The 27742-nt window shown below is 40.7% G+C and overlaps 1 protein-coding gene across 3 annotated transcripts in view; it reads left to right on the forward strand.

The window, feature by feature from the left end:
- Window positions 1-17832: 17832 nt before the first annotated feature.
- Window positions 17833-27742, forward strand: part of PDSS1 (decaprenyl diphosphate synthase subunit 1) — a 53063-nt gene continuing 43153 nt past the window's right edge. For 2 of the 3 annotated variants that reach the window (XM_033209147.1, XM_033209149.1), the window contains exons 1-4: window positions 17833-18623; window positions 22860-22892; window positions 25124-25188; window positions 25732-25840. In XM_033209147.1, coding sequence (XP_033065038.1) covers window positions 18495-18623; window positions 22860-22892; window positions 25124-25188; window positions 25732-25840 — 336 coding nt within the window. In that variant the 5' untranslated portion in view covers window positions 17833-18494. The remainder of the gene's footprint in view (window positions 18624-22859; window positions 22893-25123; window positions 25189-25731; window positions 25841-27742) is intronic. The other variant, XM_033209150.1, reaches the window with a different exon arrangement.

Consider the following 27742-nt stretch of genomic DNA (forward strand, 5'->3'; position numbering starts at 1 on the left):
TTGAAGCCCTGGACACAGGCTGTTTTGCTTTTGCCTTTTGTTTTTTTGTTGTTGTTGTCTTTTTTTTTTTTTAGAGGGAGTCTCGCTCTGTCGCCCAGACTGGAGTGCAGTGGCGCGATTTCAGCTCACTGCAAGCTCCACCTCCCGGGTTCACGCCATTCGCCATTCTCCTGCCTCAGCCTCCTGAGTAGCTGGGACTACAGGCGCTGGCCACCACGTCCTGCTAAATTTTGACAGATACTGCTTAAATATATATAATATATAACACTATATAATAAGATAGTTTTTTAGATGTTAGTTTCTTAGTTTTCAAGAAAATAATCATTATACATATATGTTTTCACACAAATTTTATCAGTGGATTATGGATTTCTTCACAGCTGCTTTTGCCTAGGGTCCAGCAATGGGTTTAGAGCTTGTAACAACTTGTTAAAATTAAACATCCCAATATTGGCCTGATTTCCTATTTTATATCTTCTTTCGTCCTCAGATGTGTTTGGTACCAAATTTCAATTGAAAATAAAACATAGCTTTATGTTGGAAATTATTTTATTTATGTATTTATTTATTTATTTATTTTGAGACAAAGTCTTACTCTGTCACTCAAGCTGGAATACAGTGGCATGATCCCAGCTCACTGTAACCTCCACCTCTGAGGCTCTAGTGATCCTCCTGCCTCAGCCTCCCAAGTAGCTGGGAGACCACAGGCAAGTACTACCATACCTGCTAATTTTTTTAATTAACTGTAGAGAAAGGGTCTCCCTATGTTGCCCAGGCTTGTCTTGAACTCCTGACCTCAAGGGATCCTCCTGCCTCAGCCTCCAAAAGTGCTGGAATTATAAGCGTGAGCCACAGCCCCCAGCCACAGTGGGGATAATTATAATAAATAGCATCTTTCTTTGCTTTTAAGCTCATATCTGAACATCTGAATCTGTATTTATTAGATAAAAATCTTTCTGACATTAAGTTGAAGGTAATAGAATACATTAAAAACTTTTAAAACATGAACATTTGTCTAATAGAGAAATCTGTTTCTATCCTATAAGAATTTCCAGTCTATCACATACATACTTCAATCTCCTACTCAAGTAGCATGTTCTCCGCAACACCTCTAATCTCTCCAGTGCCAATACTGGATTTCTGTTACCTCCATTTCATATACTAATGGAATGAGAAGTTAAGTAACTTTTCCAAAGGCACAGAGCATGAAGGGTCAGATGCTAAACTCAAATTCTCATCTGTCTGGCAACATGTTTCCTGGAATACCTCATGCCATCTTCTCTAGCATGTATTGGATTTTGATTTGGATTTTTTTTTAAACACAGGGTCTCGCTCAGTCACCCAGGCTGGAGTGCAACGGCACCGCTGCAACTCACTGCAGCCTCGAACTCATCATCTAAAGAGGTCCTCCTACCTTGGCCTCCCAAAGTGCTGGAATTACAGGTGCTCGCCAGCATGCCTGGTCGTTTTGGTATATATTCTCTCAGGGCAGAAACCATAAAGGGATCATCGTTGTATCACTTGTGGAATCCAGAAGCTCTGGTAGGCACATAAAAATGACCATTTTATAAATGAACCCAATTCTTTCTACTACTCCGTCACTGTGTTATCTATAACAGTTTACCTGAGATAACTTGTGATGATTTTTTTTAGTGAAATACGGTGTGTATGTATGCACACATACACAAATTGTACATACCAGGATTCTAGGCTTCCATAAAATCAAACGGACCGTAGTCAATTGTAATGGATAACAAACTGAAGTTATCAGTATTACAAACACCTAAAACAAAAAAAAAATTCCAAAACATGATTATAAAATATTTTTCTTTTACCTTTATTATCCAGAATAGAAAAGGTTATGGAAATGCCATATGTTTTAGAGATGAAACAAAATGACATTATCAATTGAAAGTCTAATTGGTAACATCAAATAGCTAAAAATGTTAAAACTGTATTTTAAAATTACATTTAGCCTTTTGTTTCATAATCATAATCCCCTCCCCCAAATGTCAAATACTATAGTAATAAAAAGCCAAGAAATAGAAGTTCCCCTTTTATTTATCCTAAATTCCTAGCAGTTGTTTAAAAATATGCATTACTTAAAATAAACTTGAGACTAGTAGAGGAATAAGAGTAATTTTTGGAGGTTGTGAAAAGAGGAAAAACTAAAAATATGAGCCATTTTTAGGACAGTAGGAAAATAGGTAGCCCCCTTTTTATTGCTGGAGACATTTGTACATCATAGAAAAAAGTCCAGAAAAATTAATAATAAAATGGTTAACAGTGATTACTTTGGAGAATAAAACTCTACTCACTTCTGTATATTGTAAATTATTTACCATAAGCATGTAGTATTTATTAAAAATTTTAAAATTGCTTTAAAGAGACACATACTCATATACATAATCTTACAGGTAACATCATCCTGATCTGTTCAAAACCACTTTAAACATGAAAAACTTCTTTCTCTATCATTAAAAACCAATTTGTAGACAGTAGTCCCCGCTTATCTGCAGAGGATGTGTTCCAACACCCCCAGGGGAATGCCTGAAACCACAGATAGTACCAAACTCTCTAAAAACTATGACTTTTTCCTATGCAAACATACCTAGGATAAAGTTTAATTTATAAATTAAGTAGAGTAAGAGATTAAAAACAATAATAATAAAAGAACAATGATAAAAGCATGCCAGCATCACTACTCTTGCACTTTGGGACCATTATTGAGTAAAATAAAGGTGACTTGAACACAAGCACTGAGTACTGCAATGGTCCATAGAACTACTCAGCTACTAGGTGACTCATGGGATGAAGTGACTCACGGCCAGGGAGTGTCTCCAGCATGGATAAACTAGACAAAGAGAGAATTCACATCTCAGACAAGACGGAACAAGACTTCATCATGCTACTCAGAATTGTGAGCACTTGAAACTTAGGAATTGCTTATTTCTAGAATTTTCCATTTAATATTTTTAGACCATGGTTGACCACGGGTAACTGAAATTGTGGAAAGTGAGAATGCATATAAGGGGGAAACTTACATATTACAAATGTTAAGAAGCTCATCAATAGGAATTTTTTAAAGTCACAAAAAATAAGCTTTCTACTTCAACAAATTCTACTTTCTCATCAGAAGAATGAAATATCAGTAGACAACTTGTCTATATATATATATCTATATATATAACTTGATATATCTCTTGATATCTACTGTCTGAGCAAAACTAACAGATGTCCACAAGGCAATAAGTAGTGCTATCTCAGATACCACAATAGAAAAAAAATCCTAAAATGAAATTTAGAGATTTCTCAGGTTTTTTAGCAATGTATACTCTTTTAGGATCCTCCGATAAGCCACAAGAAGCATACAGGAAAACTTCAAAGGTGGGTCAAAAGATGACTAAATGAGTGGAAATTAGTATTTATAAGAAAAATAGAGAAAAGTAAAATTATTCACCCAGAAATAATACATAAGAGGCTTAGACACAGTATCATGATCAAGTTTCTCCATGGCCAATAACCAAAGTAAAAACAGAATTCAGCACGAGGGAGTTAAGTTTCAGCAATGTGAGTTATTAAACTTCAAATGTGTCACCAAGAAAAGTAAAGGAATTCCCTTCTCAGTGACTGTTAAAATAATGGAAAAGCGTTAGTGAGATCAAAAAATTTCCATAACAATAGAAAAACACATTTTGCTGTTATGCATTTTATTTACTTTAGAACTACTACAATAGAAATATTATATATCTAATGTGTGATGAAAGAATGTATGTGATCAAGTTATAAATGCTGCTCAAAAAATAACGTATACCGTCAGGATGTAGGAACACCTGTTCTTTTTTCTAGGCATCTTTTAAACAAAATAACTGTCTTGTCTATGCCTTGTTTAAGAAGTGGTGCATCTTAACTTCCTGTAGCAAAATGTTCAAATGGCTCTGCACTTCCTTTGCTAGCGTTAGTGTTTTAAATTCTAAGTTGGAATCTCTAGTGTTGGCAGGTCAGCGAGAGAAAACAGAGAATTGTCTTTTCTCTTTAAATGCTTACCACGTGGGATTGTAAATTAGGTCACCCATGTGGAAAGCAATTTGGATATTTCTCAAAGAACTTAAAACATAACTACTGTTCAACCAGCAATCCCGTTACTGGGTATACATCCAAAAGAAAACAAATCATTCTATGAAAAACACACCAGTCTTCGTATGTTCATCATAGCACTATTCACAATAGCAAGACATGGAATCAAGTTAAAGCCTATCAACTATGGGTTAGATAAAGGAAATGTGGTACATGGAAATCATGGAATACTACACAGCCATAAAAAAAGAATGAAATCATGTCCTTTGCAGCAACATAGATGTAGCTGTAGACCATTATCCTAAATGAATTAACACAGGGACAGGAAACCAAATACTGGATATTCTCACTTCTAAGTGGGAGCTAAACATTGGGTACTCATGGACGTAAAGATGGTAACAATAGACACTGGGGACTTCTGGGGAAGGGAAGGGTGGAAAAATGATTGGGTACTATGCTCACCACCTCGGTGAGGGGATCAGTCATACCCCAAACCTCAGCACTATGCAATATACCCAAGTAATAAATCTGCACATTGCCCCTGAATCTAAAATAAAAGTTGCAATTATAAAAAACAAAAAAACAAATAAATACTTACCAGGTATCTAGGTTCTTTGACATCCATCGAGGGATAATGTTCCTGCATGATGAAGCCTAATAATGCCCTGGAGATAAAAAGGAGGTAGCATCAGTGTCCCTCAGAACACAGTATCCAATATCCAAGTACCTAAATCCCTCAACATCTATGAATTCATTAGAACAGGCTCAAGATGTTAAAACTTGAAGAACAAGGTTTTACTAGTAAAACAGCCAAAAAGTAATATTTCAATACCAATCAAAAATGAAAATATGTTTCTAAGATCATATGAGGTTCTACATTATTATGTGTCAAATTTGATCAGCTCAATAAACATCCATTGAGTACCTGCTATACCTGCTATATACTAAGCCCAGGGCAAGTGCTAGGAAAAGGAAAAGTAAGACCCAGAACCCAAACCTCAAAGAGCACATGCTCTACTAGGGGAGAAGAACATAAGAAGAAATCATGATGCTACATTATAATAAATGCAATACCAGAATTATATAAAATGAACAGCGACAACAGAGCAGAGAATGAGTATTTGTGGTAAGTCATTTAAGGCTTCACACATGAGGTGACAAGAATTGGCAAATGTCTGAGATTAAAATATTTAAAGTTGTACCAGGATTCAGCAAACATGTAATAAATAAAATATATAAACTGCATATGTATCATATGTTCTATTCCCATTTTAACCAACTATTCTAGCTACCTGACTAACCACTAGTATGGACTGCATTGAATAAGAGGAAATCTGGAAACAAATTTCAGATGTAGATATGATTTGGAAATTACTAAAACCCAGTTAAAATAGTAAGTGTAGATTAGCATTTGTCTAATATCTATATATGTAATGTATATATTTGTACACCATACACTGACATATGAGAATATGTCATATTAGCTAGTGGAGGCATGTCAAGGATGAAGTGGTCAATGATATGCATTAAATGCTAGAGATTCCTGAACTATAACTGAAACATGACCACTAGATGGAGCAATTTCAGTGACATAATGTGAATCCAGGCAGAACTGACCCAGAAAGCAAATGGGTAGTTACAAATAATGCCTCGTGAAAGTAGCCAATTCTCCACCGGCCAGGATGACCAGAAACTCAGTAAATGTTGCTGAAGTAAGAGACAGAGCAGCTGTGACAAGTGCGATGACTTCTTTGCTCTTATACATTTCCTTCATTTTTTGCATATTCTTCCTGGTCCAAATCCGTATTTACTATGCTGATAACTATAATATAGGATCCATATTCTAAATGATCCTAGTTTGTGTAAGGTATTTTTCCTTAAGTATTTCCAATAACTTTTAAAAACTGTATTAATTTAACAAATGGAAACAACTCCTCATAAAGGTTTTTTGTTTGAAGGAACATCTTGCTAAGTCTGCTTGAAGAAGATGGGATTTTGTAAGCACAGATGCCAGCAGGTACCAAGATCTTGGAGAATGATGGAAGCCACACTGCATGACCCAAGGGGAAGAATTTATTGCTTTTGCTCTTTTGAAAAAAAAATCCCTCCTCCATCTTCCCCACAGAAATCTTCAGCAAGACGCTCTCTGTTCTTAAAGACGTTGTGTACATTTGGTTTGCTGTTTGTGTTCATCCTTTTGTTGGGGCTGTTTCACATCTGGGTCAGCCCAGTGTGAAATAGGTACTATCACACATATCAAAGCTGGAGTCCAGGTGGAGGGAGACACAAGACAGAAGATACACCCGGGGAACCCCAGGAATTGGGAAGAGATGTTTGGATTTCCGGAGACTGCAGCATTGAGAAATTTGAGTCACTTCCCCACCCCCCAGTGTGTGAGTGGTATGGAGGCCCTCATCTGTAACTGGGTTGCATCCTACATTATAAGTTTTTTGAGAAACGGGACTATTGGGTCGTATACTTCTTTTTTTAATCTCCTAAAAAATCTACATGGTGTTCAGCGCAATAGCAAATGTGACAAATATTTATTTGAAATATTGCATCTTATTTATAAGAAAACAGAAAATATTTAACTTCACAGCACATAAATAAGCATTTTTTCCAGTTGTACCATTTTTTAAAATGTAATTTCTTATTCTGACTTAAAAAAAGAAGAAAATCTTGCCATTTGCAACAACATGGATGAAGCTCAAGGACATTATGTTAAAGTGAAATAAGCCAGACACAGAAACACAAATACTGCATAATCTCACTTATACGGGGAATCTAAAAAAGTCAAACTCATAAAAATAGAGAGTGGAACAGTGGTGGTCAGGGTCAGTGAGGTAGGGGAAATGGGGAGAAGTTGTTCAAAGGACACGAAGTTGCAGTTATAAGATGAGTAAGTCCTGAAGACCAAATGGATAGACTATAGTTGATAATAACACCTTGTACCTTGGAAATTTGCTAAGAGAGCAGATCTTAAGTATTCTCACCAAAAAAAGTAACCATATGAGGTAATGCATGTGTTAATTGGCTTCATTGTGATAATCATTTCAAAACGTATACATATGTCAAAACATCACATTTTACACCTCAAATGTACACAATTTTTATGCCAATTATACTTGAGTAAAGCTGGGGAAAAATAGTCACTTTCATAGCTTAAAAAACGTAATTTCCTTAAATTCTTGGTCATCAATCATAGACATAAAATAAAACAAGCAAAGAAAAATGTAATTTTCTAACCTCAATAAATCTAGTTCACCATAATGAGCCAAAATTTCTAACGATCCAATTCTGAACCATGATCCTGCAGCACACAGCACTAAAGCACCTTAAAAAGAAACATTTATTGGCCGGGCGCGGTGGCTCACGCCTGTAATCTCAGCACTTTGGGAGACCAAGGCAGGTGTATAACAAGGTTAGGAGTTTGAGACCAGACTGGCCAAAATGGTAAAATCCCATCTCTACCAAAAATACAAAAAATAAAAATAAAAATTAGCTGGGTGTGGTGGCGAGCCCCTGTAATCCCAGCTACTCAGGAGGCTGTGGCAGGAGAATCACTTGAACTCAAGAAGGCTGAGGTTGCAGTGAGCCGAGATCACGCCACTGCACTGCAACTTAGGCAACAAGAGTGAGGCTCCATCTCAAAACAAAAAATAAAAGGAAATATTTATTTTAGAATAAAAGTCTTTCAGGCTATAAGAATACGGCAAAATATCTTTTCTTAAAAAATTATTTTAATAAAAAATGATATATTATCTGAATTTATCAGAAAAATAACTAATTTCATCCATAAAGGATCAAGGGCATTTCTTTATTCCTTAAGGAATGAATCCGAATGTCCAGAACCACACTTTTATAGCCAGCAAGACTCTAATCCAGCTAAAGGCTGAGACAGAGCTGCGGGGCTCCAAACTCTTGATTCCCCACTAGTCTCAGCAATAGTGACCTTTCCCCTGTACTCGATCCTGAATAAGGGAATAAGCTATTTATTTCACATAGGTGCTTAACATAAATACAATCAGTAACTAGAACTCACATTTATTTTTCATAAGGAATGCTGTACTTAACAGGTGTTTAGATGTCAAGATGGATTCCACACCAGGGTGACAGGGCCCCTGCCCTGTGGCTGCTGTCCTTCAATAGACTCCCATACTCACTACCTCTGGGCCTTTTTTGATGCTATTATCCCCTCTGCCACACCACCCACTCTCTGTCCTCCCCCGACTGAAATCCTACCTAAACTTCTACTCAAGATCAATTTCCTCTTCCTCCATAAAGCTAACCTGATCTATCTCTCTTTAACTGACTTCTGATTTTTTATCATTCATTTGTTCCATGTGTTTAAGTCTTTTCAAAGACTGTGATTTTCTTTGGACCAGGGACTGAGACATACTTATTACTCCCAGGCCGGGCATGGTGGTTCACACCTGTAATCCCAACACTGTGGGAGACCAAGGCGGGAAGACTGCTTGAGCCCGGAGTTCAAGACCAGCCTGGGCAATATAGCAAGAACTCATCTCTACAGTAATTAATTAATTACTTAGAGAAGTACTGATTACTCCTGGACCCCTGAAAGTGTAGTCCAATGGTAGGCACAGGAAAGGGCCAATAAGTAGTTTTTGGTTGACTGGATTATTCATATAGTCAGAACTCATCCACAATACTAATCTGGATATTTATTTTCATGTATCTTTTTCTGAGCAATAAAATGTAGTCACTTTGAAAAAACATACGAGCTTAATCTATTATTCTAAACGTTACTTCATGAACAGCCACTGAATCACATTCCTCAATATTAACACTGAAAGACATAGGGGGTTCTAGTCTAACCTCATTTTATTTTATTTTATTTATTTATTTTGAGTCTCACTCTACTGCCCTGGTTGGAGGGCAGTGGCATGATCATAGCTCACTGAAGCCTTGATTTCCAGGCTCAAGCGATCCTCCCACCTCAGCCTCCCGAGTAGCTGGGACTACAGGTGTGCACTACCACGTCTAGCTAATTATTTTTCTAATTTTTTTTTTTCTGTAGAGACAGGGTCTCCCTATGTTGCCTAGCCTGGTCTCAAACTCCTGGGCTCAAGTAATCCTCCCACTTTGGCCTCCCAAAGTGCTAGGATTACAGGCATGAGCCACCGTGCCCAGCCTAAACTCATTTTAGATGGTGAAAATAAGGGTCGGATTGTTTAAGTGACTTGCCCAAGTCACAAAGTGAGTTCCTGTAGGGCCAGCTCTAGGTTTCACATATTCTTTTTTCCTATCTAGCACTATTCTCACTGTACCACAGTGGCTCCTGGGCAAATGTTAGGACAAAAGCACAATGGAAATATCTCTGCATATGTGAAGATCTACAGATGAAAATTCTACTAATGTCCTATTAGAAGTAATACTTGAGACCATTTAAACCGTTAAGATTGTGGCTTGGAATTCAGATAAACTGAATATACATGTCACAGCCACGAAAGTTAGTAGTGTTATACCAGTCATACCAATAGTCTGTGACTGGAACATCATATCCAATCACCAGAAGCAAAAAGACCTACACAGTTATTATAGGCCCACATGTAATGGTATCATTTCATCCAGATGAAATTAGAGAGAAAGAGATGCTGTAAAAATAAATAACCCATAATTTATTTAAACATGAATATTTTGAGGGAATTTCTGAAATGGAAATCTTATAAAAACACATTGCTACAGTCTGACAGTTTTCAACCCCCCAAAATTCCTATGTTGATACCCAGCCACCAAAGTGATGGTATTAGAAATTAAGGTCTTTAGGAGGTGATTCGGTCACGAGGGCTCCATTCTCATGACTGGGATTCGTGTCGTTATAAAAGAGGCCCCAGAGGGCTGCCTTCCCCTTCTGCCATGTGAGGACAAGTGAGAAGGCGTCATCTATGAAGCAGAGAACCCTCAAAAGATACCACATGTGTAGATGCTTTGATCTTGGACTTCCTGAACTCCAGAACTGGGAGCAATAAACTTCTGTTGTTTAAAAATTACCCAGTCCAAGGCATTTTGTTACAGCAGCCCGAACAGAGTAGGATACATACTATGCATAAAGTATAATAAACATGAAATGTGCGCTTGGTGAATCACTGAATATTGTCAAGAGTCTGGCCCATGACATCCGTAAAAAGGAATAAGATCATGTACTTTGCAGGGACATGGATGGAGTTGGAAGCCATTACCTTCAGCAAACAAACACAGGAACAGAAAACCAAACACTGCATCTTCTCAGTTTTCAGTTGGAGCCGACTGAGAGCACATGGACACGCCAGGGAAGAACAACACACACTGGACACCTGTGGGGGGTGGGGGCAGGGAGAGCATCAACAAGAATAGCTAATGGACACTGAGTTCAATAACTGGGTGATGGGGGCTGGGAGCAGTGGCTCATGTCCATAATCATAGCACTTTGGGAGGCCAAGGCAGGCAGATCACTTGAGGTCAGGAGTTCGAAATCAGCCTGCCCAACATGGTGAAACTCTGTCTCTAGAAAAAAATACAAAAAAAAGGCCGGGCGTGGTGGCTCAAGCCCGTAATCCCAGCACTTTGGGAGGCCGAGACGGGCGGATCACGAGGTCAGGAGATTGAGACCATCCTGGCTAACACGGTGAAACCCCGTCTCTACTAAAAAAATACAAAAAACTAGCCGGGCGAGGTGACGGGCGCCTGTAGTCCCAGCTACTCGGGAGGCTGAGGCGAGAGAATGGCGTAAACCCGGGAGGCGGAGCTTGCAGTGAGCTGAGATCCCGCCACTGCACTCCAGCCTGGGCGACAGAGCGAGACTCCGTCTCAAAAAAAAAAAAAAAAAATTTAGCCTGGCATTGTGGCGTGTACCTGTAATCCCAGCTACTTGAGAGGCTGAGGCAGGAGAATCACTTGAACCCAAGAGGCGGAGGTTGCAGTGAGCCGAGATCATGCCATTGCACTCCAGCATGGGTGACAGAGCAAAGCTCCATCTCAAAATAAATACACTAAATAGATAGATAGATAGATAGATAATAAATAAATAAATAACTGGGTGATGGGATGATCTGTGCAGTAAACCACCATGGCACACATTTACCTACGTAACAAACCTGCACATCCTGCACATGTACCCCTGAACTTAAAAGATGAAAAGAAAAAGAAATTGATGCTCAAGTTTGTCACAGGTGACCCTTAAAGTCCTCCTAATGGCTTGATTACTTTGTCTTTTCGTCTATAGGACTTTGAAGAAGAAAGTATATAACTAACCCAGCAAACCAGAACCTGATGTTATAATAATTGTAATAGTTAACATGTTAAGCACTTTACATGTATTTCCTAATTTAATCCTACACCAATCTTACGATACTTTACTATGTGTCTTACAAATTGCTTCTGAGCAAACTAGCATTACCAAAAAGCCCCCAAACCACCAGAGAGTGTTAGTCTTATCTAGCTTACAGGAAAGTCACAGTCACAACAACTGGTTCTATGTTCTTGTTTCTGTTTTTAATTAGTCAGATACCCTACCCTGAACTTGTTGCTTAATTTCTTGCTTAACATCTTGCCGAATTTCCAGAATGTTTCTTAATTCCTTCCTGATTTCTGCAGTACAAATAACACCCCCAAGGAATCTTGATTTACTGCCATTCTAGTAGCTGTAAATTGTTTTATGGCTATCTTGATATAATTATAATCTATTTGTCCTTCTTTTTCATTGTTTTATATTTATTTATTTTTTGAGACAGGGTCTCACTCTGTCACCCAGGCTGCAGTGTGGCGGCACAAATTCGGCTCACTGCAACCTCTGCCTCCCAGACTCAAGCAATCCTCCCACTTTAGCCACCTAAATAGCTGGGACCACAGGCACGTCTCACCATGCCTGGCTAATTTTTGTAGAGACAGGGTTTTGTCATGTTGCCCAGTCCGGTCTTGAACTCCTAGACTCAAGCAATCTGCCTGCCTCGGCTTCCCAAAGTGCTGGGATTATAGGCATGAGCCACTGCACCCGGCTTATTTGTCCTTTTATATTGACACATTGTACTACTTCATTTTGCCAAAAGTGCCAGAAGTGAACTGAATGAGTTCTCTAGCAATAATCCACAGAAAATTTATATTTATGCTGCCCCAGTATTCTCCATTCCATTCAAAGAATTAGCCTCCAGCTTTAGCACAGGAAGAAATCACATCAGCTAATCTAGAAACATCCTCTGATGGCATATTCCTTTAGACACATCTTGTTGAACTCCCAATGCACTAATTTAAAACTTAATGTAAAATAATTTCTTTAGTAGGACAGCATTTCCATCAAATAATTCTATTTGCATAAGGGAAGTGGTGCTGTTGCTACTCTTACCTGGTGGCCTCCATATTGGTGAGCCAGTGGAATGGATCCAAACACTGTCTTTTCGCCACTTACAAGCTGGATAAAATCGTCTGTTTCTGAAACAGATAAATCAAGGTCCAAAATATTTTCTAGAACTTCCTGAGGCAGGAAAAACAAATTTACAAACTGAAGTCATCTTTCAGGGTTTTTTTTGTTTGTTTTTTTGGTTTTTTTTGAGACACAGGCTCACTCTGTCATCCAGGCTGGAATGCAGGGGCACAATCATGGATCACTGCAGCCTTAACCTCCTGGGCTCAAGTGATCCTCCCACTTTGGCCTCCCAAAGTGCTATGATTACAGGATGGAGCTACTGCACCTGGCTTAATAATTTTTAAGAATATAGACTTAATGGAAGAAAATTCAAAGAATAAACCTCTTCTGAAAATATATTATTAATTTTTTTCATAAGAGATGTACCACACTGTCTATGTTTATGCTGTTCGGGAAAAATTAGTTCTACTGGATGGTTCTAAAATTTTTATGGATTTCTTATGATGCATGGTAAAACAATATTTTTCCTAGGACAAATTCACTTAAGAAACTACAAAAAAAGTCCTATTTTTAACCCAAATTCATTTATATTATGAGAAAAAATTGAGACTTTATGAGAGACCATTAGATAAAGGATATCTAAGATAACAATTTAACTCATTTTCCTCTTTTTCACAAAAGCATATTTTCCTTGTAAGACAACTTTAACTTGAAATTAAGTATCAAAGTGTGATTTCTAAGAATGACATCTCCAAGTATTTGAATTTTAAACACAGATAGTCATGTATAATTAGACTAATAATATTAACTCTAAAAAATTATTTTAAGCAAATATTTTAGTGAGTTAAGTATTTGTATTGTGAAAAAATAATGCCTAACCTTTGAAACTGCTACAAGACATACTCTTGATTTGAAAGGAGTTGGGAAGGAGATTGAAAAAATACAGTTTTTCACTTTATGAACATAATTTTCTTTAACAGGATCAACAGGCAACATAGCTGATAAAATAAAATATCTTTCTTAATGTTCTCATTTGTTACATACACAACACTAATATCCCTTAGAAAGTCTATGGTTCTTCCAGAAACTCAAGTCACTATGTTCTTCATGCTTTGTTATTTAAAAGCTACTTTGTCATTTCAACACGACCTAGCCAACATGCATTTAGGACAGTACATCATGGAACTGTTCAAGAGGCTAGGAAATGGAAAAAGTTTAAAACGGGAAGACACATACCCTGTCTTCAAAGATCTTCACTCATGGGAGGTAAATCAGACATATATATATATATATTTATATATATACACACACACTTATATATATATATACTTAACTCACTAAAATATTTGCTTAATTTTTTAGAGTTAATATTATTAGTCTAATGATACATGACTATCTGTGTTTAAAATATATATATTTTAATCAGACACATGTATATATATATATATTCTTTTTAAGATGGAGTTTCTCTCTTGTTCCTCAGGCTAGAGTGCAATGGCGTGATCACGGCTCACGGCAACCTCCACCTTCCAGGTTCAAGCAATTCTCCTGCCTCAGCCTCCCAAGTAGCTAGGATTACAGGCATGTGCCACTATGCCCGGCTAATTTTGTATTTTTAGTAGAGATGGAGTTTTACCATGTTGGTCAGGCTGGTCTCAAACTCCTGACCTCAGGCGATCTGCCCACCTCGGCCTCCCAAAGTGCTGGGATTACAGGCATGAGCCACTGCACCCAGCCCAAAAATATATTTTTTTAAATGGAGGTGAGCTGCATTACAGAATTACAAGTATAGTACTAGTTAATTCAATGGAACCAAAATCCATTAGGCACATAATCACATGCATTCTGCCCTTTGGAAACGCAATTAGCAAAAGGAAACAGGTATAGAAGATACACAAATAATTTAAGACCAGGTAATACATGGCTTACTAGATGCATAAAACTGCTGTAGATCCCACATTTGATAGATGCCTACCCACAAAGCTAAAAGTTTAGAAATTGCCTCTGCAGAGACAAACCATGTCTCAGGAAGTCCATACACTGAAACACATGTACTGTATTTTCAAAGCTGTAGAGAAAAAGAAAGCTTTGAACATGCTTTAGATTCTTAAAACGTATTTACTCTTATTTTATAAACAATACCTAAACTCGTAATCTGCTTTTCCAATCCTAAGCATTGAAACAGAAAGAAAAAACCAGAAGAGAGTAGGTGTATTAATAAAACTTTAAAACTAAGAGACAAAAATCCTGTTTCTGGATAGAGATTTATTGTCAAAATGTGTCACTAAATTATTTAATAAACATAATAGGAATCCAATTAATAGCCTAGCAGGATTTTTTTTGAAGAAATAGACAATCTTAGTGTGCAAATCTGAAAAAATAAACATAAGTTTTTTAAGCAAGAGAAACAAGTTTGCTTGTATTAAAAATTAAAAGAATACAATAAAAAATATTGCTATTCTAAAAATAGATGCAAAGATCAATGGAACTCAATAAAAAGCACAGAAACAACAAAAAGCTGTAAAATAATTTCCTATATAGTGAAAATAACATTTCAAATCACTGGAGAAAGGTAGCATTAGGACAATTTGCTCCACTGTCTGGAGTAACACCAATTTATTCCATCCAGGCTTAAGTGAACTAAATGTCAGTTACAACAGCTTCCTGTTTTAGCTTCCTCAAATGAGTAATAAAAACAGGCTAATACGGGCCATATGGGCCATATTTAGCCCTTCATATGTTCCCTTAAGACCATGATGTATTATAAGGTAGCATCCTGGGGGAATAAATGTACAGTCAATCAAAAAGTGGCAGATTTTAGCATTCACACCAGAAAACTGGACAATATGATTATAAGTGGAAGAACCAACAGTATATTTTCTTCTTTTGTGGGAGAGTCTCTGTGTGGAATTAACTAGAGTATATAATTAGCACAATCTCCTTTATGATGATCTAACATTGGTAGGGCAGGGGCAGCATATCACGTTCCATTAGTAGTTATCATGTTGTACCGCTTGATGCATGTCCCAGCAAGACAGCTGCTGGTCAATACATGTGATCACCAGCCGTGGAACAAAGAAGGCTACTTCAGGCGTATTCAATCCTCACTCATTTGATGCTTTAACAAGCTAATAAGTCATAGACTAAAAACCCCAGAGAATTCCAAAAGCATAGTAACTCCCTATCTTAAGATCTCAGGAAAATCAGTACTGGCAACATTAAATTCTTTAGAATTCGGTTTTGCATAAGGCTATGAAATCCACAAAAACTAACAACAACAACAACAACAAAAGTGAGTGAAACTAGCTTTCACTGCAAATGTTTGAACCTTTTCTCTCAATGAATGTGCTTACCAGAGTACGATAATTTGGATAATTCATTGATCATTTATTTAGTAACAACAGGATGAGATGTTTCACACAGTACTGTAAATCAAGACACAGTAACACATATGATTATTTATTTATTTATTTATTTATTTGGAGACGGTGTCCCACTCTTTCATCCAGGCTGGAGTGCAGTGGCATGATCACAACTCACTGTAGCCTTGAACTCTCGAACTTCTGGGCTCAAGCAAACTTCCCCGCCTCAGGCTCCTGAGTAGCTAGGGCTACAGGCACACACCACCACGCCTGGCTAATTTTATTTTTTGTAGAGACAGCGTCTTGCTTATGTTACCCAGGCTGGTTTCGACATCCTGACCTCAAGCAATCCTGCCACCTCGGCCTCCCAAAGTGCTGTGATAACAGGCATGACCCACTCTGTCTGGCCTGGTATTATATTTACAATCTCTTTGGCTATAAAACCTGGTCCTATTGTAGATATTATGTTTTAAACAGTATCATCAATATGGCAAGAAAATGTCTTCAAGGGTACCTAATACTCCAACATCAAAACAACAGCCTTGATCACTTTCAGTTACACATAGGCCATTTTGTTCCATCTGTACTGGCTCTTACATTTGTCTAAGGGCAGCGAAATAGACTAAAGAAGTCTGTTCTTTAGCAGTTACCTGCACAACTCAGATAATGTTTTTAACTTCCTCAACTCATGCTTGGCCTAGCTGGGTTAAAAGAACTACTTGTGAATTCCGCATGTCCAATTGGTAGATTACTGTTTTTTCTCAAGAATTTAGCTATACTGTAATGTTGGAAGTCTTGAGGAACTTCATTTGCTTTCCCTACTTAGCCTTGCAATACTACAGCATCCTTTTTTCTCTTTTCTAAAAGACAGAGTCTCACTTTGTTACCTAGGGCGAAGTGCAGTAGCACAATCTTGGCTCACTGCAACCTCTGCCTCCCAGGTTCAACCGATTCTCCTGCCTTAGCCTCCGAAGTAGCTGGGATTACAGAACTTGCACCACCATGCCCAGCTAATTTTTGCATTTTTAATAGAGATGGGTTTCATCATGTTGGCCAGGCGGGTCTCAAATTCCTGATCTCAAGTGATCCACCTGCCTCAGCCTCCCACAGTGCTGGGATGACAGGCTGAGCCAATGCGCCCGACCTACAGCATCTTTTTAAGAGCAATGTTGTCTGTTTTAATGTGGCCAAGCAATCTCTAAATGAACATGCTCTGACAAAATTGTGTAGTGCCATACTTGTCCACTGTGTGAGCTTGAGTGTGATACTTATTTGACAATATGGTATTTTCTCTATATGTTTCCTTATCTTTATATACAAAAAAGGGCAAATGATAATGTCTTAGTCATAGGATTATCAAGTACAACCTGAGTGCTTATTGCCACACTCTATTTAGCAAGTTCTACCTGTGGGATGTTTCTTAATATATAAACCTAATCTATACCAAGATAAACTACAGGTGCATATTAACATTTACTCGTAAAGCACTTTGCATATTTTTATGTGCCATTCTTCAAGATTTAAAAAAACCATCAAACTGGCTTATTTTCACAGATGTCTTTATACAGTCTATGATGTCTTCACTCCATAAAAACCCACACGACTAAATATGAAATTAATGTACCCAGCTATGAGGCTACTGCATTCTTTAACGCAAGAAGAACGAGAAAATACATGAATCAGAGAACTGCAATTACCTATTTGCTGGACTATTTCCTCATTAGAGTGAATTTTTTCAGTACTAAATTGCATTTCCGTATCTCTAATGCTTACCCTCTCTCACTGGCTCTGTGTTTGAGTGCATGCACCCAATGCTTAACTATATCACTTAATTTCTGTTAGAAACACGCTATCTGTTAGCACCAGTAGATCTGGACTTAGAGCTAAGGAAAAAAGGTTTTTCTAACCCATGAGGGGTACTAATCCTGTGCAGACTCCAGTATCTCCCGGGCTGGGTACACGCAGGTTCACACCCATGTGTGAGCAAGATTGCCAAACTATACCTACAAGGCGTTCCGAGGAGAGTCCAAAAGTCAAGAGACAGGGCTAATTTAGCTCCTATTTCACAACAGCCCTGATCGTGGTCGACATGTTCCTAGGAAGATGCGATGGGCTGGAACTTCCTTCAAGAACAGATTGCAAAGGCAGCCGACCACAGCGTGGCAGGTCACTGCCAAGGGAAGCAGTAGGAAGCACTGCCAAGGAAACCATCGCCCCTGGCTTAGGCTGCAGAGCGGGAACCCGATTCTCTGAGTTATGTTTCTGCCTAAACACGCAGAACAAGACTTAGTGACTACAAGAGTCGCGCGCGGTGCTATTTCTTGCTAATGAAAGGTCCTCACAGGGACATTTTTCTATGACCGGAGGCGTGGCCAGTCCCCCAGCACGGCTTCCGGGAAGGGGTGGGGATAGGAGGCTCGCCCCGGGGAAGGTCACGCTAGGGGTCCCCAGACCCGGTCTACGCGCGCCCCTGCCCCGCCGCCTCCCGGGAGCGGCCGGGGACCCCGCTGGCTGCGGAGTGGCAGGTACTCGAGGTCCCAGCGGTGGCAGCCGGGCCATACGCGGGGAGGAGCGAACTGCGGGCCCGGGTGTGGCCGAAGCGCTTCCTGTGCCAGGTTTCCGGCTCCGGGTCCCTGGAGGAGGATCGCGGGCCAGAGGCGGAGCCGCCGTCCTGCCGCGACTTTCAGACTCCGACCATGGCCTCGCGCTGGTGGCGGTGGCTGCGCGGCTGCTCCTGGAGGCCGGCGGCGCGGAGGCCCGGGCCCGGCTCCCCTGGCCTTGCGGGACCGCCGGGGCCGCCAGCAGGTGCCGACGCCCACGCGCAGGTGAGGTTGGGAGGCGCGCGCCCGGCGGGGCTCAGAGGTCACGGCTCCAATGACAGCGGCGGGCGGAATGAATGGGAGCAGGGAGCACGTGCATCGCGACACGGGGGCGCACGGGGTAGCTCCGGGGTGGTACTCCAGAGCGGAGGGGGGCCCGCGGTGGGACGGAGCTGAGCGTTGGATTGAAGTAGGGGCGCCCTACACGGGGGTGCAGAAAGCGATGTCTTGGGGATCCCGGGAGCGTTTGGGGCAGTGGAAAAAGCGGTGGTAGCCGGGTCCTGGGGGAAGCGCGGGAGCGATCAGATTGACCGCTGCGATATGGATAAGGTTAAGCCTGGAGAGCGGCTGCAGCTATTTACTTTCGAGTTGGAGGAAGACAGATCTTGTCTGAAATTTTAGAGCCAAAGGTGCTCAGAGCTCTCTCCGAGAAACGGAGGATCAAATCGGCCTCGGAATAGTCCGAAAAGGTCTTGTGGAGAATGCAGGGCTGGTGCTAGGGTGGACCGGACCTTAGGTGTCCAGCAGTGGCTTCGGGAGGAGAGCATACCTGGATGGGGCTGGAATGGCACTGGAAGGAGAAAGGCCTGAGGCTTTCAGGAGGAGAGAAACCCTGGAGTCATCTAAAGTCAGAATCTCAGCGATAGCCCATTCTTTCAGGGTCTCCTCTGCTGCCTTTGGGTTCCAATCTCCCTTTTCTCCGCTTCTGATCAGTTTAGCCCCTGTGAGCCCTTCTGTACTTTGTAATGATTCTCAGTGTGCCATGGGGTAGGCCCATGCTGTTAGCATAACTGTGCAAAATCTATGGACTCACTGTTATTTAAGTTTATTTGAATTTAGTACTTTTTAAATTCAGATTTTGTGTCCATGTTCTCATCAAACATAATTTCCCAGTATGAAATATATAACACTTATAAATATCTACTTTGTACCAAATGGATGCATATCACAAATTATCCAAAATGAGGCTTGCGCCAGGTGCAGTGGCTCACACCTGTAATCCCAGTGCTTTGGGAGGCTGAGGTGGAAGAATCGGTTGAGGCCAGGAGTTTGGGACCAACCTAGGCAACATGGCGAGACGCTGTCTCTACAAAAAATAGAAAAAAATCACCAAGTGTGGTGGTGCATGCCTGTAGTCCTAGCTACTCAGGAGCCTGAGGGAGGAGGATCGTTGGATTTCAGGAGTTCAAGATTACAGTGAGCTATTTATTATGATAGTGCCAATGCACTCCAGCCTGGGCAACAGTGTGAGACCGTATCTCTAAAAAATCAAAAGCAAAAAAGACATTTGGAGACCAAATGGCAGCTGGGCAACTAGACAAGGCTAGACAGTAAAGAGAACAGAATGGGGGGGTGAGGGGCACGTGGGAAAAGAGGCTTAAAGGAGGAAGGTAGGCTTTGCTGGGATCCATTTCAGGACTGTTCTCTCCAGACTTCAGACATTTCTGGTTCCACAGATGAGGCCAGTATTTGAAGAGATGGGTACATCCACCCTCTTATGCCACTACATGCTTTTTTTGTTGTTGTTGTTGTTGTTGTTTGTTTTGACACAGAGTCTCACTCTGTCTTCCAGGCTGGAGTGCAGTGGCGGAATCTCAGCTCACTGCAACCTCCACCTCCCAGGTTCAAGCAATTCTCCTGCCTCAGACTCCCAAGTAGCTGGGCTTACAGGCCTACACCACTACGCCCAGCTAATTTTTGTATTTTTAGTAGAGTTGGGGTATCACCGTGTTGCCCAGGCTGGTCTGGAACTCCTGACCTGAAGTGATCCACCCCCCTCAGCCTCCCAAAGTGCTGGTATTATAGGCATGAGCCACCACACCTGGCCTGACACTTCTTTTGAAAAAAATTTCATGCCCACCAAGCAACCTTAGCCAGGGAAGGTGTGCTTTTCTGGAGAGAATATGCTTTATGGCTTCCCTGTCCACCCGAATGATGACAAGGAGGGATTGTGTGGACTCGTGATGCCAAGACCATATATTTCTGATGTGTGTGTGTCAGTGATGCTTTTCACTGTACGTTAATATGTTAGCATTCTGGTGTCTGCCTCAAGCATGTATGTTTTGGTTTCTTCAGGGCCTGATAGTCCTTAGGGACGCAGAACTACAGTAACTAAGCCACAGGGACAAATAGCAGCAATAATTAAGCCAAGTCTTGCTCTCCACCAGAGCTACTACCTCCTAATGGTTGTACATATTCCTGACTTCACTAGTAGTGTGAACAAATATTGCAATAGGATAAAAACCAGTGTGCATGTGATCATGCCAAATCACTTCTCAGTATATCTTTGATTTTTTTTTTAAATTTTTTTTTTTTAGGGATGGGGACTTTCTGTGTTGGCCAGGTTGGTCTTGAACTCTTGGACTCAAGCAATCCCCCATGCTTGAGGATTGGCACACGGCTAGGTCTTTGTTTCTTACCTAGCACTTTCTCTTTGGCTGAGTGTGGTGACTCACGCCTGTAATCCCAACACTTTGGGAGGTCGAGACAGGAGAATCGCTTTTGCTCAAGAGTTCCAGACCAGCCTGGGCAACTTAGTGAGACCTTCTGATATGGTTTGGCTCTGTGTCCCCACCCACATCTGTCTCGAATTGTAATCCCCAATTATAACTGGGGACCAGGGAGGGTCAAGGGAGAGACCAGGTAGAGGTAATTGGATCATGGGGGTGGATTTCCCCATGCTGTTCTCATGATAGGGAGTTCTCACAAGATCTGATGGTTTTATAAGTGTTTGGTAGTTCCTCTTGTGTTCATTCTCTCTCCCGCCGCCTTGTGAAGAAGGTGCTTGTTTCTCCTCCTTCCCCATGATTATAAGTTTCTGAGGCCTCCCCAGCCATCCAGAACTGTGAGTCAATTAAACTTCTTTCCTATAATTATAAGTTGCCCAGTCATGGGTAATTTCTTTATAGTAGTGTGAGAACGGACCAATACAGATAATTGGTACCAAAGTAGTCAGCATTGATATAAGATACCTGAGAATGTGGAAATTACTTTGGAACTGGGTAGCAAGCAGAGGTTGGAATAGTTTGGAGGGCTCAGAAGAAGAAAGGAAGATGTAGGAAAGTTTGGAACTTTCTAGAGACTTGTTGAATGGCTTTGACCAAAATGCTGAAAGTGATATGGACAATGAAGTCCAGGCTGAGGTGGTCTCAGATGGAGTTGAGGAACTTCCTGGGAACTGGGCAAAGGTCACTCTTGCTATGCTTTAGCAAAGAGACTGGTGGCATTTTGCCCCACCCTAGAGGTCTGTGGAACTTTGAGCTTTAGCGAGACGATCTGAAATTGGAACTTAAATTTAAAGGGGAAGCAGAGCATAAAAGTTTAAAGATGTGATAGAAAAGAATTTTCTGGGGAGGAATTCACGCTGGCTGCAGAAATTTGCATAAGTAACAAGGAGCCCAATGTTAATAGCCAAGAGAATGGGGAAAATGTCTCCAGGGCACGGCAGAGACCTTCTCTGCAGCCCCTCCCATCACAGGCCAGGAAGCCTAGGAGGGAATAATGGATTCATGGGCTGGGCCCAGGGCTCTGCTGCTCTGTGCAAGATCAGCCTTGGGACTTGGTGCCCTGCTTCCCAGCTGTAGCTAAAAGGGGCCAAGGTACAGCTTGGGCCATTGCTTCAGAGGGTATAAGCCCCAAGCCTTGGTGGCTTCCATGTGCTCTTGAGCCTGCAGGTGCACGGAAGACAACAATTTGGGAACTTCTGCCTAGATTTCAGAGGATGTATGGAAATGCCTCAATGCCCAGGCAGAAGTCTGCTGAAGGGGGAGAACCCTCTTAGAGAACCTCTGCTAGGACAGTGCAGAAGGGAAATGTGGGGTTGCTGCCCCCACACAGAGTCCCCACTGGGGCACTGCCTAATGGAGCTGTGAAAGGAGGGCCACCATCCTCTACACCCCAGAACGGTAGATCCACCAACAGCTTCCACTGTGCACCTGGAAAAGCTGCAGGCACTCAATGCCAGTCCATGAGAATAGTGGTGGGGGTTGAACCCTGCAAAGCCACAGAGGCAGTGCTACCCAAGTTCTTGGGAGCCCACCCTTTGCATCAGTGTGACCTAGATGTGAGTCAAAGATCATTTTGGAGCTTTAAGTAATGACTGCCCTGCTGGGTTTGGACTTGCATGAGGCCTGTAAGCCCCTTTGTTTTGGCCAGTTTCTACCATTTGGGATGGGAACATTTAACTAATGCCTGTACCCCCATTGTATCTTGGATGTAACTAACTTGTTTTTGATTTTACAGGTTCATAGGTGGAAGGGACTTGACTTGTCTCAGGTAAGACTTTGGACTTGGACTTTTGAGTTAAATGCTAGAATGAGTTAAGACTTTCGGAGACTGTTGGGAAGGAATGATTGGTTTTGAAAAGTGAGGATATGAGATTTGGGAGGAGCAAGGGGCAAAATGATACGCTTGGTTCTGTGTCTCTACCCAAATCTCATCTCGAATTTTAATCCCCATGTGTCAAGGGAGGGCCTGTGTGGAGGCAATTGGATCATGGGGGCAGATTCCCCCATGCTGTTCTTGTTACAGTGAATTCTTATGAGATCTGACGGTTTTATGAGTGATTGGTAGTTCCTCCCGTGTTCATTCTCCTTCCTGCTGCCTAGTGAGAAGGTGCCTTGCTTTCCCTTTTCCTTCTGCCATGATTGTAAGTTTCTTGAGGCCTCCCCAGCCGTTTAGAACTGTGAGTCAGTTATACCTCTTTCTTTTATAAATTACCCAGTCTTGGGTATTTCTTTATAGCAATGTGAAAATGTACTGATACACCTCGTGTCTACTAAAAATTTTGAAAATCAGCTAGGCGTTGTGGCATGTTCCTGTAGTCTCAGCTACTCAGGAGGCTGAGGTGGGAGGATAGCTTGAGCCCAGGAGATTGAGGCTGCAGTGAACTATGATTGCACCACTACACTCCAGCCTGGAAAAATAAAATAAAAGTAAATTCATGAGAGGCAAGGTTGACTTTCAGAGAGTGTATGAGGGAAAGGTAAGGAACAAAATCGGAATTAGAAAATGACTGTTGCCCTTCTCTTTTCATACTTCACTGCTTTTCTGAGCACTTCTAACCTCACATTGGAAAACTGCTCTAAAGTACCTTTAAAGCAGAAAATAGTAGCTTGATTGAATAGATATTGTATTAAATGTATACTGTGTACTAGGCTCAGAGCTAAGAGCTTTATATATGCTCTCTAAATTAATCTCCACCTGTCTCCATGAGTGGGTATTATCAGAAAGACGTCACAAAGTAACACAAATGTTGAGATTTGAACCGAGATCTGTCTTCCAAAGTCCATGCTACTAATAAATTTTAGGCCACTTGGTGGTAAAAAGCGCCCCCTGTACTAATTAGCTATGTACTTTTAATCCTTCAACCCAGATTAGAGTTCTCTAACTGAATAACTAAAAAGTTATTCAGTTAGAATAGTTCAGTTAGTTATTATAACTAATCATAGTTATTTGGTCAAGTGCAGTGACTCACACCTGTAATTCCAGCACTTGGGGAGGCCATGGCAGGAGAATCACTTTTGCTCAGGATTTCTAATAATAATAACTATTACTAGAGACCTGATAACAATTATTAAGTCTCTTACTGAAGAACTTTTACTCTTCCATTAAGATGCCCTTATTTATAAGTATTGTAATAAAATACTGAACTCATATGAATTAATTACCCAAGTAGACTGAAAGACATAGGTTGTCATATAAAGCATGAGGAAGGATTGTCACTTTGTTTTCTTGTTACATTGTAATTGCCTGGGACAGCATGAAAGTTCTTACTGGTTTAATGAATACCTAATGCTGCCAGGGAAAGAATGAAACTCAGACTAACTACTTTGCTGCCTGGCGAAGTCAACCTTCATTGTCATTGTAATATGGCTAGAGCGATACGTGTTCATTAGAGAAGAATCAAAATATCTACCAAAAGAAGGAATAAAACAAAACACCCCCACAATCCAATTCATTCCAGAATGACTACTTCTAACACCCTGGTTTATGTGCTTTCAAACTCTGTTCTCCCATGTGTGATATCAAAATGTCCTGAGGTGGGTTGGTTTTTTTTGACAATATTTATCCAAAAGTACATTTCCAAAGTATGTTGAGGAATAAGAACTTAAAATAGACAGTGTTTGTATAAATACAAATTCCTTCCTTGCTATTGAAATCTTTTTCCTCTGACCAATCTTAGTTAAATGGAAGGAAATTGTTTTAAAACTACTTTTCAGGCCTGGAAAGATAGATATGAATATGGAAATTGACTTTCTTTGGGGGAAGGGATGGACTGAAGATGGTTTTTATTTTCTGCTTTTTTCTTATTTATGTTTTCTGCAATGACAAGTATTTTGTAATAACAAAAGGAAACTTTTAAAATTATTCTTTCTCTAAAGTTTGCAATCTGCCTATAAATGGGTGATTAGAAGATAAAGATTATAATTATGGGGGTGTTATCATCCAATGTTACAGTGTTTCAGGAATATTCTTACAAATTTCTTGACATTTTTATTTTATAGATACCCTATATTAATCTTGTGAAGCATTTAACATCTGCCTGTCCAAATGTATATAGTATATCACGGTAAGTTTACAGTCCATACTGCAACTACTAAACTTACCCATTTTTAAATTTATTGTTATTAAAAATTATTTTTTGTAGCAATGGGGAGCTCACTATGTTGCCCAGGCTGGTCTTGAACTGCTGGCCTCAAGCGATCCTCCCACCCTCAGCTTCCCAAAGTGCTGGGATTGCAGACATAAGCACCTGGCCTAAAATTGTTAATTATATTGCCTGTAAATTTCTATTCTAAATTGTAGATCTCTGCCTATTCAAAAAACAGGAATGTAATAAGGTTTGAGCTCAAAGCAGAACACAATGAACATAGTTTAGTTGATCTTTGAATTTTTGGGTTCTCAAGGTCCTATTTATAAAAGTGATCTATTGATCTGTCATTTAGCAAGAACAGAATTCTGTATGTTTTTCCAAATTATAATGACCTTTTCCGATTCATGATGAATTTCTAGCAAGTATTTGGGCTGAATTTTCCATATCTGAGTATACTAAATATATATGTATATAAAACTTACTTGAAAATGAAGTCATGTGCATTTTTGCATGTCCCAGGTTTCATCACACAACCCTGGACAGTAAAACACACAGTGGTGAAAAGTACACCGATCCTTTCAAACTCGGTTGGAGAGACATAAAAGGTCTGTATGAGGACATTAGAAAGGTGAGTTTTTTATTCTGCTGTGATGTAATGTTTTAGCTTACCAAAACTTACTAAAATTTTATTTTATTTTTTATTATAATAATAATTTGTTTTTTTTTTTTTTTTTTGAGATGGAGTTTCACTGTGTCACCAGGCTTGAGTGCAGTGGTGCAATCTAAGCTCACTGCAACCCTTGCCTCCAGGGTTCATGCAATTCTCCTGCCTCAGCCTCCTCAGTAGCTGAGAGTATAGGCGTGCACCATCACGCCTGGGTAATTTTTGTATTTTTAGTGGAGATGGGGTTTTGCCATGTTGGCCAGGCTGGTCTTGAACTCCTGACCTCAGGTGACCTACCCGCCTTGGCCTTCCAAAGTGCTGGGATTACAAAAAAAAATGCAGGTTTTCAGATCTGTACAGTGCAGTTTGCAGTCTTGATTCATGTATAGTTAAGTTTCAAATGTTTCTTGAGCAAGAACCACATGTGACCCAGTGCCAGGCAATATGTATTAATATCCATAAAGAGGTTATGGCAGGATTGTGAACCTGAAGAAAAAAATGGTCCAGGTAGCTCATGTTTGTCCAATGAGTTATCCCACCTTTCCTCTTAAAACCCACCACCTCCCAGTGACTCCAGCTGTCTCTTCCTTATCTAATTCTGAATGTCATTGCCAGTCTGCCCCAAATATGGCTTTCTTCATTCAACTCTTTTTCCTGAAAACTTTCAGTAGTTCCAACCTCACGTGGTTGGGCACGGTGGCTCCTGCCTGTAATCCCACCAATTTAGGAGGCCAAAGCAAGAGGACTGCTTAAGCCCAGGAGTTTGAGGCTGCAGTGAGCCATGATCCCACCATTGCACTCCAGCCTGAGTGACAGAGCAAGACATTTTTTCTGTCTTTAGAAAAAAATTGGCTGGGCACGGTGGCTCACACCTATAATCCTAGCACTTTGGGAGGCTGGGATCACTTGAGGTCAGTTCAAGTGCCTGGCCAACATGGTGAAACTCTATCTCTACTAAAAATACAAAAATTAGCTGGGTGTGGTGGCATGCACCTGTAATCCCCACTACTTGGGAGGCTGAAGCAGGAGAATTGCTTGAACCCAGGGGGTGGAAACTCCATCTCTACTAAAAATACAAAAATTAGCTGGGGGTGGTGGCATGCACCTGTAATCCCAGCTACTTGGGTGGCTGAAGCAGAAGAATTGCATGAACCCAGGAGGTGGAGGTTGCAGTGAGCTGAGATCTCGCCACTGCACTCCAGCCTGGGTAACAGAGCAAGACTCCGCCTCAAAAAATAAACAAATACATAAATAAATAAAAGAATAAAATGCTTCCCAGAAATGTCTGTATGCCCCCCTCAGCTTGCTCACCCTTTACAAGTCCCCACTTTTCTCCTTTCCTCCTCAAGTCCCCAGTACACTGATGACTGTCATATTCTGATGACAACATCACTTCCTGTTTCACAGACAGTAGGGGCTGTGGAAGAAGAACTCCTTCAGCTCCTGTTCTGTCGCAATTGGCCAGCTTGCCTGCGCCTTCTCTAGCGATTGCCTGCTCTCCTCCCACCCATGGAAGTCATGTCCCTTCCCTCTCTAGGGGCAGTCCCTTAGCCACTTCCCCAGTTCCTTAGGAACTTCCCCAGACATGGCCTCCCCTCTGTCTGCAAACTTTCATTGGCATGTTCTCTTCTATACCCATTGGGTGTTCAGTTTCTTCACCTGCATTTTTAAAAGGCCCATCCACTGACCCAGTGCTTCACTCCCTCCCTTCCGTCACAGAATCTCCTGCCCTCTGCCTCTGTCCAGTGCCTTCAGTTTCCCTCCACTATTGCACTGGGCCCCCCTTTCCAGCCTCTCCTCTGAAGCTGGTTTTGCTTGAGTCACTGATAGCTTCCCTGTGCTCAATCCAATGGATGTGTTACCAGC

Source organism: Trachypithecus francoisi, unplaced genomic scaffold (genome assembly GCF_009764315.1).
Source record: "Trachypithecus francoisi isolate TF-2019V2 unplaced genomic scaffold, Tfra_2.0 Lachesis_group9, whole genome shotgun sequence".
Classification (NCBI taxonomy): domain Eukaryota; kingdom Metazoa; phylum Chordata; class Mammalia; order Primates; family Cercopithecidae; genus Trachypithecus; species Trachypithecus francoisi.